This window comes from Bos grunniens, chromosome 1, assembly GCF_055505025.1.
Source record: "Bos grunniens cultivar Pamir isolate PY7600 chromosome 1, Bosgru_T2T1.0, whole genome shotgun sequence".
Taxonomy (NCBI): Eukaryota; Metazoa; Chordata; class Mammalia; order Artiodactyla; family Bovidae; genus Bos; species Bos grunniens.
Window position 1 is genome coordinate 38,580,658 of NC_141165.1, and position 14,871 is coordinate 38,595,528.

The 14,871-nt window shown below is 39.5% G+C and overlaps 1 protein-coding gene across 1 annotated transcript in view; it reads right to left on the reverse strand.

The window, feature by feature from the left end:
* LOC147379284 (ceruloplasmin-like) overlaps window positions 1–14,871 on the reverse strand; it is a 41,999-nt gene that overhangs the window by 8,727 nt on the left and 18,401 nt on the right. The window contains exons 12-16 of the mRNA XM_086387558.1: window positions 11,971–12,178; window positions 9,844–9,983; window positions 7,856–7,984; window positions 2,330–2,436; window positions 1,114–1,315 (exon numbers count right to left, since the gene is read on the reverse strand). Coding sequence (XP_086243684.1) covers window positions 1,114–1,315; window positions 2,330–2,436; window positions 7,856–7,984; window positions 9,844–9,983; window positions 11,971–12,178 — 786 coding nt within the window. The remainder of the gene's footprint in view (window positions 1–1,113; window positions 1,316–2,329; window positions 2,437–7,855; window positions 7,985–9,843; window positions 9,984–11,970; window positions 12,179–14,871) is intronic.

Here is a 14,871-nt window from a genome sequence, read left to right on the forward strand (position 1 = left end):
GTTCTCAACAGGATCTTCTCCTCTAAGGGAGGCAGTGTCTGGAGACATTTTTTTAGTTCTCACAACCTGAGCAGAAGGGCTGCTGGCATCTAGGGGGTTGGGAGTATGGCTCTGCTAAACATCCTACAATGCATAGGACAGCTCCCCCACAAGGAGTTATCCAACCAAAAATGTCAATAGTGTCAACTTTGAGAAACCCTGGTTTAGATCAAGTTTAAATTCTTAACAGGGTATTCATTCCCCACACTGATGGCTTTTTCTTTCCAGGTGCTCTGTGGCCTAGCTTACCTTCTTCCATCCACCCGGAAGGCCATTCCCTTCGTTTTCCACTAGAGAGTCTCCTAGGCATCTTTAAATACTCAAAGTTCTCCTCACCTTCATGAAACCTTTCTTGACCTCCCAAATAAGAATTTAAAACACAGTGCTATTTATAATCCTGTCACAGCATCCCTTTGAGTCAGCCTTTTACTGTGGAAACACGCTGAACAACTTGAGAGATGATCCACCTTATGGCTTTTGTATCTCCTCAAGGCCTCAGACAGTGCTTTAGAGCATGTAGTTAGACCTTCAAGGAATGTTAGCTGATATCCTCAGTTTTACATTGTCCTCAGGGCTCCAGGGACATTAGAATTCACCACGCTGCTAGGACAGTGGTCTACAGCCTGAGTGCCAGCTCCAGCTCACTCACTGTCCTTTTCTCTACTGCTCATGAGCAAAGACTGGTTTTTAAACTTCTAAACGGTTGAACAAAATTAAAAAAAATATTTCCTTATGTGAAAATTGTGTGAAATACTATTTCCAGTGCAGTTTTACTGACTTGAAGCCACTTAAATTTGCGTGTAAATACTCACTTACATGTGAGTGTTTTGGTGTCACAAGGGTTGAGTAGAAGAGTTCAAGGCAGAAACGCTATGGTCTACAAGTCTAAAGTCTTTACTATCCAGCCCCTGATGGAAAAAGTTTGCTGGCCCCTAGTCTATGTGATCTGCACCCCAGCTCTATGGATTGTGTTCTTTAAACTGTGCTGAGAGTGACGGATGCAAACCTTTATCTGTTCCCTTTGGGCAGAACCACCTGTAGGCGCCAGTCAGTGAGTTAGTGAGTGGACATTACCATGCATTCTGTTGCTTCGTTTAAAAGTAATATCATTCCTGTCTACTTGGTTTGGTTCTTGAGCATAGGTATTGATGTTTTCTTCAGTGTACCAGGATTCATTCTCATCAAAAATCAGGAAGAGGAGAACACGGTGAACTATGTTTTCTTTGGTGTCTTTTCGACATACAATCAAAGGACCTACCAGTCCACTATTAAGATCCTGGAGAGACAAAGCAAGATGATGAACTGTGTCCACAGCTAAAAAACTCCCCCAGACAAGGAAAAGAGCGGGAACAAGTTTTTGTTTGAGTGAGGTTAGATCCTGAGTTTTGAATGATTAGGGTTCTAACTCTGAGCATAAGGAACAATATTTGACTTGCTAAATTCTCTTCCTTTTTTCTTTTTTTTCAAATCAGAATTTCCACAAATAACTTGCTAAATTCTTGATTGGAAAAAAAAATCATCATCTCACTCATTAGAGTTGAGGTCCAAAATGAACAACAAACTCTTGAAAGGGATTTTAGATACATTCCTGAGTAGATTTAGCTTTATCTTTGAAATTTTAATTAAAAAACAGAACTTCGGTTTTAATTAGAATTCCCTTGCATTGGAGTTGGTTGACAGACTTGTCTAAAGGTCATGGATCCTCCCCCACCAATGATACATGTGTTCTTGCAGCCACTTTCAGTTGGGATTCCTGGTTCGTTTGTATTTATTTTCTTTTGGGGTTGAATGTCTGTGTCTGCTCTTGGTTTTGGTGGAAAGCAGGCCAAAAATAACTAAAAGGCCAGAAAATGAGCTCTTTTTTTTTTTAATACAAATGAACTGGACCTCAAGTTGAGAGTTTTTAAAAGATAAATACTGTGTGTCCATTAATTTGTAACTAATTACAGAATTTTAAAACTTCATCCTTAATTTTCTGGAAACTAAATCTTATTCAATGAAACAAAGAAGAGGGTATTATCATATAATTATACATATATATGTGTTTATCCCATATATATATATATTCCATATATATATATGTACTTCAATCCACAGTAACATGTTGGAAAATATCCTAAATCTAAGTAATCATAATGTAATAATTTTTGCTCTTGAAAAATGCAAACTTGTATAGAATTAAAAACTAAGCAGTATTTAGAAAGTTTACATAAAACTGAGATTTTAAAGAAAAATAAAACCTTGCTTTTGTCGTAATTTCTAAGTATAAAAACTGGAATTTGAAGCTTACCTTAACCATGTCCACGGTCGAATAGTAAAACCAAGGTAGGCACTCAAAGTCATTTGAGGTAGGACCAGATCTTTCAGGAACCTGCCAAACGTATGTTCGGATCTCTCCTGAAATAGGTAAATGCAATGGGTTTAAACAGAATCTTTTAAATCGCATTTCTTTATGGAAAACCAGAAAATGAACAAACCCTAAAGCTATACAGATATTAAACAGCATAGTCCTCGTTTTCACTCCTGGCTCCACAGCTTCTGGCTTTGTGATCTTAGTCAATGTGTTTACATGGTTTAGACTTCTGTTTCTTCATGCTCAGTCAGGAAGATCCCCTGGAGGAGGATGCAACCAACTCCAGTGTCCTTGCCTGGATGATCCCAGGGACAGAGAAGCTTGACAGGCTACAGTCCATATGGGGTCACAGAGAGTTGAACATGACTGAGCGCCTAACACTTTTACTTCACTTTGCTTTTCCTCATGCACATAAAATGGGAATTTAGGGATTAGACAAGATGGTGAAGGGAAGCCCTTGGTGTTACGTCTTCTGACCCACAGGGCAAGGTTGATGTCACTGTCAGGGTTGGTTGTTAGATTCTCAGCATTACAGGATCAAAACTTTATAATGGGGGCTTCTCTGATGACTCAGCAGTAAAGAATTTGCCTGCCAATGTAGGGAACATGGGTTCAGTCCCTGGTCTAGGAAGATCCCATGTGCCAAAGGACAGCAAAGTCCATGTGCCACAAATACTGAGCCAGTGCTCTAGAGCTCTAGAGCAACAAGAGAAACCATCGCAATGAGAAGCCCGCGCACCGCAACTAGAGAGTAGCCCCTGTTCACTGATACTAGAGAAAGCCCAGCACAGCCAAAAATAAATAAGTAAACTAAAAAAAAACCTTTATAGTGATTCTGCCATTGAAAAATATCAATTGTTAAATCTAATTCACTTGTTCAACAAATACTTACTGTCATGAAGATAACTCAGTCTTTGAAATGTGACAGAATTGTTTTGAATCACAGCTCCGAACCTTCCAATCTGAAGATCACATGCACCTCCTTCCCCTCCCGACCCCCAAGGCTGTTTGCATTAATTTGAATCTTCTTGACTCTTGCGGGAAAGTTCTTTTGGTCCCCACCCTCACCCCTTGCTGTATCATTCTACATCTCTCCCTTCCAGAGGTGTTGCCAAGCACCTGTGACATAGTCTTCCTTCTCTACTAACCAACCCCATCCTCAGCCTCCCCAGTTCCAAATCTTGAACAATCATCTTAGTATTAGCCCTCTCCTTCCAGCACACTGCACAGGTCCAGGGACACAGCAGGTACTCAGAAGTGTTAGTGAAATGCATGTAATGTGATCCTTTCCTGGCTAATCAGAACAAAGTGCTGACTTGCAAACTCCCTTGGCAGGAGATTCATCTTGGTCCCATGGTAGGACTGTCTACTTTTAAAATCAAAAGGGAATGTTCCACCTATCATCAAAGTCTATCTTTAGTCTTTCTGCCCCACAAATCTTTTTTTTTTCTTCTGAATTTGACTCTTTCTTTGATACCCTTAATTCCCAGAACTACTTATTGTTATGGGCACCTTTAGAGGACATTCTGCTGCTGCTGCTGCTAAGTCGCTTCAGTCGTGTCTGACTCTGTGCGACCCCATAGACGGCGGCCCACCAGGCTCCCCTCTCCCTGGGATTCTCCAGACAAGAATACTGGAGTGAGTTGCCATTTCCTTCTCCAATGCATGCATGCATGTTAAGTCACTTCAGTCGTGTCTGACCCTGTGCGACCCTATGGACAGCAGCCCACCAGGCTACTCCGCCCATAGGATTCTCTAGCCAAGAATACTAGAGTGGGTTGCCATTTCTTTCTCCAAGAGGACATTCTGGATGCCTCTTTTATATCCCCCTTGAAATATACTCCACCAGGTATCAACAGCCATGTCCCCCATGCCTGCATCCAATGACTGAGCAGGGATACAAAGGTGTCAGTTCTCTTACCCCAACTCAGGAGAGCTGCTGCTGCTGCTGCTAAGTTGCTTCAGGCTACCCAATCTGAAATTTCTCAGAGTTGTGGCTGTGACTTCTGTTGAGGTTACATCTCTGTTAAACCTTTTTTCCCTGTCCAATTTTGCTTCTTTCTTTTTTTATTCCCCCAAAGTTGTTTATCCCAAGACCACTGTCTGCACACAAATCTTCATTTTAGGGTCTCCCTCCTGGGCATTTTTATTAAAAAGCATTCATTTCCTTTGAGTTTAGAATGCTGAGTGGCATGCTGTACAGGGTGATGTCACGATGATTAGCACATGAGGTTTCTCCCTTTTTCTTAGCTGCTCAACTCTTTCCCTTGCCTCCTCCCTCACACACTGCACCTTGTACTCAACTCCTACTTTGGCACTTGAGTTGCAGACATTGAACACAGCATAAATACCTGACAACTGGACAGGTAAAGAGGTGGGAGAGCTGCACACAAATTGTATACACATCGTGCCCTATCCTGGAAGCAAACTTCATTTGCAAAAGCAACTTCTCTCTCAAACTTGTTTTTCAGGCCCTTCTTGCTGTTGTTCAATTGCTAAGTCAGGTTCAACTCTTTGGGACCCCATGGACTGCAGCACTCCAGGCTTCCCTGTGCTTCAACATCTCCCAGAATTTGCTCAAACTCATGTCCAGTGAGTCAGTGTTGTCATCCAACCATCTCATCCTCTGTCGCCCCCTCTCCTTCCTAGTCCACTAATGTCTCTCACCTGGAACTATAATCCTATTTAAGAAAGAACATTAGCCCCACAGTCTTGCATAAAAGCTTTGGGGTTTTTCTTTTCCCCAAAGCAGTTACTTGGCTGTGTTTGTTTATTTTCAGTGGGATAGTTTGTTTTCATTCCAGGAATGGAATATCTTTCCATCTGTTTGTGTTGTCTTCAAATTTTTTTCTCAGCGTACAAGAGCTTTCTGTACTTTCTGAGTACAAGTCTTTTACCTCTTTTGGTTGGTTTGTTTCTAGGTAGTTTATTCTTTTGGTGTGATTGTGAATGGGATTAATTTCTTAATTTATTCATTAATTTCTCTTTCTGATATCTTGTTGTTAGTGTATATAAATGCATAAATTTCTGTACATTAATTTTGTATCCTTCAACTTTATCAGATTCGTTGATGAGCCCAAGGAGTTTTTTGGTGGTGGCTTTAGGATTTTCAATGTACAGTATCATGTCATCTGCAAACAGTAAGAGTTTCACTTCTTCTTTTCCAGTTTTGGATTCCTTTTATTTCTTTTTCTAGTTTGATTGCTGTGACTAGGACTTTGAATACTATGTTGAATAAAACTGGTGAGAGTGGGCATCCTTGTCTTGCTTCTGATCATAGAGGAAACACTTTTAGCTTTTCACTGTTGAGTTTGATGTTAGCTGTGGTCTTGTCATATATGGCCGTTATTATGTTGAGGTATGTTCCCTCTGTACTCAATTTGTTGAGACTTTTTATCATAAATAGTTGTTTAATTTTTCAAAAGCTTTTTCTGCATCTATTGAGATGATCATATCCTTTTAATCTTCAATTTGTTGATGATTTGTTGATGTGATGTATCACATTGATTGACTTGTGGAACGAACTATCCCAGGTGACGCTAGTGGTAAAGAACACATCTGCCAATGTAGGAAACATAAGAGATGCAGGTTTGATCCCTGGGTCAGGAAGATCCTTTGGAGATGGAAATGGCAACCCATTCCAGCATTCTTGCCTGCAGAATCCCATGGATGGAAGAGGCTGGCAGTCTACGGTCCATGGGGTCCATGGGGTCGCAAAGAGTCGGACACAACTGAAGTGACTTAGCATGCATCCCTGGGATAAATCCTACTTGATCATGGTATATGACCCTTTTATTGTATCATTGGATTTAGTTTGCTAGTATTTTCTTGAGGATTTTTGTATCTATGTTTATCAGTGATATTGGCCTGTAATTTTCTTTTTTTGTGGTATCTTTGTTTGGTCTTGGTATCAGGGTAATGCTGGCCTCATAGAATAAGTTTGGAAGCATTCTTTCATCTGCAATTTTTTGAAAGAGTTTGAGAAGGATAGGTGTTAACTCTTTTCTAAAAGTTAGGTAGAATTCAGCCATGAAGCCATCTGGTGCTGGACTTTGTTGTTGTTTTTTCAACAGATTCAGTTTCATTTCATGTTTTCAATTTTTCTTCCTGATGCAATCTCAGAAGATTGCATATTTCTAGGAATTTATCTATTTATTCTAGGATGTCCATTTTATTAGCATATAATTGTTTGTAGTAATCTCTTATGATAATTTGTATTGCTGTGGTGTCAGTTGTAAGTTCTCTTTCATTTTTTATTTTATTTACTTGCACTCTCTCTTTTTTATTGATGAATCTGACTAAATGTTTATCAATTTTATCTTTTTGAAGAGCTAACTCTTAGTTTCATTGATCTTTTATATTACTCTTAAAATCTCTATTTCATTTATCTGTGCTCTGATCTTAATGTTTTCTTTTCTTCTGCTAACTTTGATTTTGTTTGTAAGTTGGAACAACCCATTATGGACAACAGTATGAAGGTTCCTCAAAAAACTAAAAACAGAACTACTATATGATCCAGCAATTCCACTTATGGATATACATCCAAAGAAAATGAAAACACTAATTTGAAAAGATGCATGGACCCCAATGTTCATAGCAGCATTATTTATAATAGCCAAGATATGGAAGCAACCTAAGTGTCCTTCAACAGATGAATAGATGAAGGAGATGAATATATATATATATCACTACTCAGCCATTGAGTCCCTGGTGGCTCAGAGGTTAAAGCATCTGCCTAGAATGCGGGAGACCCGGGTTCAATCCCTGGGTTGGGAAGATCCCCTGGAGAAGGAAAATGGCAACCCACTCCAGTACTCTTGCCTGGAGAATCCCATGGAGGGAGGAGCCTGGTAGGCTACAGTCCATGGGGTTGCAAAGAGTCAGACACGACTGAGCGACTTCACTTCTCTCAGCCATTACAAAGAACGAAATTTTGCCATTTGCAACTACACAGATGGACCTGGAGGGTATTATGTTTAATGGAATGTCAACTACATAAAGACAAATACTATACTATCACTTATATGTAGAATCTAAAAATAAAGCACTAGTGAATATAACAGAAAAGAAACAGTCATAGATATAGAGGACAAACTAGTGGTTACCACTGGGGACAGAAAAGTGAGGAAAGGCGAGATAGAAGCAGGGGATTAAGAGGTACAAACCACTATGTATAAAATAAATAAGCTATAAGGATATATTGTACAGCATAGGGAATAAAGCCAGTATTTTATAATAAATAGAGTATAATTTATAAAAATTTTGAATCACTATGTTGTACACCCAAAACTAGTATAATATTGTAAATCAGTTACTATACCTCAATAAAGAAATAGGCATGGAATATAGTAGGTATTTCACAAAAGAAAGAAACAAACAAAAAAAGGGGGAAAAAAGAGCAGATGTTATCCTCACAGTCCTGCATAAAAGCTTTGGGACTTTTCTTTCTCCCAAAGCAGGTACCTGGCTGTGTTGCAACAACAGTGGGGTTGTCTGTTTTCACTCCATGAGCATGAATAGAATATGGTCTTGAGGCTTTATTTTTGAAGACAACATAGATTTTCTCACCAGGGCTGAGAAATATTATAGGACCTAGGAAATACAAAAAGAAAAATGGATGGATAGTTGTTATTTATTTTAAATTATGAGTCATCTGCCCCCTTAAGATATACACAGTGACTTATTATATTCCTTAACATGCAGCCAAATGAAACACAAACACATTTAACAAATGGACCATTGCTGTTTTATGACACATGGTTTTTGCCTGGAAAATTTAAATCATCTAGAATTTTTATAAGCTCCAGTTCTAGAAAACTTACTTCGATGAGCATTAGTTAATGCCTATGAAAACACACAATTTAGAAATTGAACATTTTCTTTCTTGACCAACCTCACCATTTAAACCTTTTGTTCTGCAGCCACCCCCCTTTACCCTAGTGGAAGACTGGGAGAAACTGCAAGGTGTTTTCATTGACCCAGGGCTATTATCTCTCACAAATTGACCCTTCATTTTACTCTCTTTTTTATCCCATGCTAAGAGCTGGAGGTATATAATTTATTATAAAACTTCTATTTGAAGGCAGATAGAATTTGTGGCTCTAAAAATTCTGAAACAGAGATGGTTTTGAGATGAACTAAGGCTTCCCTGATGGCTCAGTGGTAAAGAATCCACCTGCCAATGAAGGAGATGCAGGTTTGATCCCTGGGTTGGGATGATCCCCTGGAGGGGGAAATGGAAACCCACTACAGTATTCTTGCCTGGGAAATCCCATGGACAGAGGAGCCTGGGGGGCCACAGTCCATGGGGTTGCAAAGAGTCTGACACCAGTTAGTGACTAAACAACAATAAAGCAGACAGAACTCTCCTTAAACACGTGCTATAACTATTAGTATCAGAACCCCGAAGAGACATGGAAGATACTAGATACTAATGAAGTAAAGCACCTCTTTGCCGCCCATGGCAATTCTACCATCTCAAACACTATGCTTGCTTTTCCTTTTCTAAAAAGTGGGGTTTGTGTGTGTGTGTGTGTAAATAAAGGAATCTAGAGGGTCATATTGTGTTATTTATCTTAGTGCATTTGGCCAGAATCCTAGAGAAAACAAATATAATACTGTTACTTTTTTTGAAGGGTCCATTCAAAAGCACTGGAAACTGAATACCACAGACCTCCCTCCAGGGGTTGCAAAGCCCAAGAGGCTGACGCGGAGCCAAGAAAAGTAAAAATTCCTCCTTGTCAGCATGCACATCCATCTTCTCAGGGTGCCATGCCAGAACATGGCCTCCAATAGACACACAGATATCACGACAGAAATAAGATCTGGACGTATGGATATGCCTTGTGACCTCTGGAAATACTATGCAATGTATGGACATGCCATTTGACATAACAAGTGAATACGTTGTGTGACTTATGGAAATGCTGTGTGACTTATAGAAATGTTACATGTGGGTGCCTGGGAGCCACTTACTAGTTTTTTAGCTGATCTGTCAAAGGTGGAGGTATGGGCTATATTTTTCTCACTCCTAGACAGAAGAGGAAATTAAATCTTGAGCAATTAACTGTTTAAACACTTAAATTTAAACAAAGAAGGCCCCCTCCTAACTATATGACGGTTTCTGGGATTTGTTTTAACTTCAAAGAAATTATCTTTAAATGTTATTTCTAAAGTCCCTCCCAGAATCTTGGGATTCTGTGTGCAAGAAGCCAGATAATCTGAAACTAACCGTATTCATTGTCTATGATATCTTTGTTGTCCATTTAAAAATATTTGAATCACTTTTCTTTTCCCAATAAAAGTGTCTACCAGCAAACAAATTAAAGTTAGAATTATAGGCACTTTTCTCCATTGAGGTAGAAGTTGACAATATCCTTATGTAGACAACAATTTCCAGTGGTTGAGGACAAGATGACAAACCCCAAACCAATCTTCTAGTGTATCAATACCTAGTATGTCCAGATGTATTTCATCTTCATTTCGTACTGTTTGATTTGTAAATGTGATGTCATCATATTGGCGGTATACGACCTTCTTGTATTTGGACCCAAGATATGTCTCAACTCTATCCAAGTATATGTTTGTTTCGCTTTGAGAAAATAAAAACAAAAAAATACAGTTAATTAATTTAACCATTAAATTAGACAAATTCTCGTATGGAAGAACTTATTGGAATAATGAAATTTATTAATATCTAGAGTCTATTACATGAACCGTGAACTTCCAGATGTTCAAGCTGGTTTTAGAAAAGGTAGAGGAACCAGAGATCAAATTGCCAACATCCACTGGATCATCGAAAAAGCAGAGAGTTCCAGAAAAACATCTATTTCTGCTTTACTGGCTATGCCAAAGCCTTTGACTGTGTGGATCACAATAAACTGTGGAAAATTCTGAAAGAGATGGGAATACCAGACCACCTGACTTGTCTCTTGAGAAACCTATATGCAGATCAGGGAGCAACAGTTAGAACTGGACATGGAACAACAGACTGGTTCCAAATAGGAAAAGGAGCCTGTCAAGGCTGTATATTGTCACCCTGCTTATTTAATTTACATGCAGAGTACATCGTGAGAAACGCTGGGCTGGAAGAAGCACAAGCTGGAATCAAGATTGCCGGGAGAAATATCAATAACCTCAGGTATGCAGATGACAGCACTCTTATGGCAGAAAGTGAAGAGGAACTAAAAAGCCTCTTGATGAGAGTGAAAGAGGAGAGTGAAAAGGTTGGCTTAAAGCTCAACATTCAGAAAGCTAAGATCATGGCATCTGGTCCCATCACTTCATGGGAAATAGATGGGGAAACAGTGGAAACAGTGTCAGACTTTATTTTTTGGGGCTCCAAAATCACTGCACATGGTGATTGCAGCCATGAAATTAAAAGACGCTTACTCCTTGGAAGGAAAGTTATGACCAACCTGCTGCTACTAAATCACTTCAGTCGTGTCCGACTCTGTGCAACCCCATGGACAAGCAGAAACATTACTTTGCCAACAAAGGTCCGTCTAGTCAAGGCTATGGTTTTTCCTGTGGTCATGTATGGATGTGAGAGTTGGACTGTGAAGAAAGCTGAGCGCCGAAGAATTGATGTTTTTGAACTGTGGTGTTGGAGAAGACTCTTTAGAGTCCCTTGGACTGCAAGGAGATCCAACCAGTCCATCCTAAAGGAGATCAGTCCTGGGTGTTCATTGGAAGGAATGATGCTAAAGCTGAAACTCCAGTACTTTGGCCACCTCATGCGAAGAGTTGACTCATTGGAAAAGACCCTGATGCTGGGAGGGAATGGGGGCAGGAGGAGAAGGGGACGACAGAGAATGAGATGGCTGGATGGCATCACTGACTCGATGGACATGAGTTTGGGTAAACTCCGGGAGTTGGTGATGGACAGGGAGGCCTGGCATGCTGCAATTCATGGGGTCGAAAAGAGTTGGACACGACTGAGCGACTGAACTGACTGACTGACTAAGAGTCTATTTTACCTTAGAAATTAATTTCATTTAAAAAAATATATTTATTTTGGTAAGATTGTTGGATATTCATCCTGTACCTTAAAACATGTTTTTAGAATGAAATTCAGTTTTGATCAAATGAATAAATAGTAAGAGAGAAAAATCAGAGACATATCAAATTTTATACAAAAAGAAAAATTAGTGTCTTCAATTTGAGGTTCAAAGAAGAATAGCAATAGCTGGAAACAAATGAAGACAAAAAAATTCTGACTGATTCCAAATGTTAAATGTAGCTGAAATTATACTTATTATACCTAAAGTGGTGAGATTGGGTAGTAAAATACATAAGGAAGAGAGAAGACAAGAAATGAAAAGAGAGACAAGAGGAAACAGCAAAGAAGAATTATGTTAATATTTGGAAAGATTAGAAGTATTTATAACTGAAGACATCACACACACATTTTGAAGTTATTTTAATTAAATGTGTCCTAAACTACACATGCCATACACATACCACACACAAAAAAAGGCACACACCACAAACACACACACACACACAAGACTGAAGGGAAAGGGTGGAGGACTACAGAATAAACCCTGCCCAATTAGAGGTGGAAGTCACTGCCATACTTATGTCCTTGGAGACGATGCAGTTCTCTCTCCCACTCCCTGCTCGGAGAATAATCCCACACAATTTCCTCAGCTGCGATATAAATAATCTTCGCCTCCTGGTACTGTGTTTGATCTGGGTTTGGCTCTGAACACTTCCTTACTTGGTATTTATGTTTCATGCCTCCAATATAGTGCTCTGAGGTCATACAAACCACATCAAAAATGCCTAGAGGGGAATAAGAAAAGAATACTTAAGGCATTGCATTCAGATTTCTTTTCTCTAAGTTATCTATAAGATATACATCCCCCAGAGAAATACTATAAGATGGTTCATTCATTCTTTCACTAATTTGACAAGTATTTATTGAGTATCTTCTTTATGCCAGGCATATTTCTGGGCACTTAGGAAACATTAATGAATAAAATAGGTAAACATTCTTGCCCTTGAGGTTTATATTGCAGGGTGTTGTAGAGACAGACAACCAACCTAGTAAGTAATGTTGATGTGGGTTGGAAGGTGATAAGTGCTATGGATTAAGGAAAATGTAGGACAGTGTAAGGAGTATTGAGAATTCTGGATGAATATGTGGAGGGAGAGGGCAATGAACAATATTTTATAGGATGATCAGGGTAAGTCTTGATGGGTGAGTGACATTTGGGCAAAGATTCACAAGAGGTAGATGGTGGATCCAGAGGAAGGGCAATCCAGCAAGAGGAAATAGAAAGCAAAATTCCCTGCCTGAGGGTCTGCTTGGTGTGTTTGAAGGCCATCTAAGAAGCCTGGGGGTCTGGAGTAGTGTGAGCAAGGCTGAGGGTACTAGGAGACAGGATTGGTAGGGAATGGAGGACAAAGTCACATAGGCCCTGTGGGCCATTGAAAAATCTGTAGCTTTAACTCTGAGTCTATGAGTGACATAGAACATTCTGGCAGTTGTGCTGAGAATAGACCAGAGTGGGCAAGGGAGGAAGGAAGGAGACTTGTTAGAAGGCTATTACAATAACCCACAAGGGATGATGATGGTTGGAGCACAGAGGTAGTGTGGAGGTAGTGAAAGGAAGTTGAAGGAAATCAGAATAATATGCAGAGTACATCATGAGAAACGCTGGACTGGAAGAAACACAAGCTGGAATCAAGATTGCCAGGAGAAATATCAATAACCTCAGATATGCAGATGACACCACCGTTATGGCACAAAGTGAAGAGGAACTAAAAAGTCTCTTGATGAAAGTAAAAGAGGAGAGTGAAAAGGTTGGCTTAAAGCTCAACATTCAGAAAACGAGGATCATGGCATCTGGTCCCGTCACTTCATGGGAAATAGATGGGGAAACAGTGGAAACAGTGTCAGACTTTATTTTTTTGGGCTCCAAAATCACTGCAGATGGTGACTGCAGCCATGAAATTAAAAGACGCTTACTCCTTGGAAGGAAAGTTATGACCAAACTAGATAACATATTCAAAGGCAGAGGCATTACTTTGCAAACAAAGGTCCATCTAGTCAAGGCTATGGTTTTTCCAGTGGTCATGTATGGATGTGAGAGTTGGACTGTGAAGAAAGCTGAGCGCCAAAGAATTGATGCTTTTGAACTGTGGTGTTGGAGAAGACTCTTGAGAGTCCCTTGGACTGCAAGGAGATCCAACCAGTCCATTCTGAAGGAGATCAGCCCTCGGATTTCTTTGGAAGGAATGATGCTAAAGCTGAAACTCCAGTACTTTGGCCACCTCATGCGAAGAGTTGACTCATTGGAAAAGACTTTGATGCTGGGAGGGATTGGGGGCAGGAGGAGCAGGGGACGACGGAGGATGAGATGGCTGGATGGCATCACTGACTCGATGGATGTGAGTCTGAGTGAACTCTGGGAGTTGGTGATGGACAGGGAGGCCTGGCGTGCTGCCATTCTTGGGGTCGCAAAGAGTCGGACACGACTGAGCGACTGAACTGAACTGAACTGAACTGAATAAGAACCCAAAACAATGACCACAATGAAAACAAATCACCTCAACAACAACAAACTCCAGCATGGATCAGACCAGAAAATTCCACCTAAATTCCAGTTGCCTTTTATTTTGGTAATTGTATGCCCTTCGTGTTCTGACTTTGTTTCTATTAATATTTATATCACCTTCATCAACATCAGCATTCTCTTTCAACTCTGTACATATTTCTGTGGTTATTGTTACTTATCATTACACTGCCATGTGTTTACTGTGGTGGATACTGTTTAGGAAAGAGGAAAAAAAGCAGACTACTCTTTTTTTTTTTTTTAAGACCAGGGAAACATCTACAGAGGAAAGGAGAGGAAGAAGTGGGAGGGGAATGGGTGATAACTTGCTACTAGGTGAATGACTACAGCAGAGAAGAGAAAGTAGTGAAGAAAGACCTTTCTTTTCTTCTTGTGATTACTTCTTTTTGGATAATCTTTTTAAAATATTATTTTTAAAGTATAGTTGATTTGCAATGTTTCTGCCATACAATAAAGTGATTCAGTAATATGTATGTATATCTTTCAGAATCTTTTCCATTATAGGTTATTACAAGATACTGCATATAGTTCCCTGTGCTGTAAGTAGGTCTTGTTGTTTATCTATTTTATACATAGTACTGTGTGTTTATCCCCCTTTCCTCTTTGATAAACATGAATTTGTTTTCTATGTCTATGAGTCTACTTCTATTTTGTAAAGAAGTTCACTTGTATCGTTTTTTTAGAATCCACATATAAGCGATATCACACGATATCTGTCTTCCTTTGTCTGACTTACTTCACTTAGTATAATAAAGTCCATCATTGTTGCTGCAAATGGCAATATTTCTTTTTTTAAAAAATGGCTGAGTAATCTTCTGATTACTCATAATCACCAGCACTGTTTGTTTGGAAAGTAGAATAAAAAATTTTGAAATGTAAATATATAGTCAGATGAAT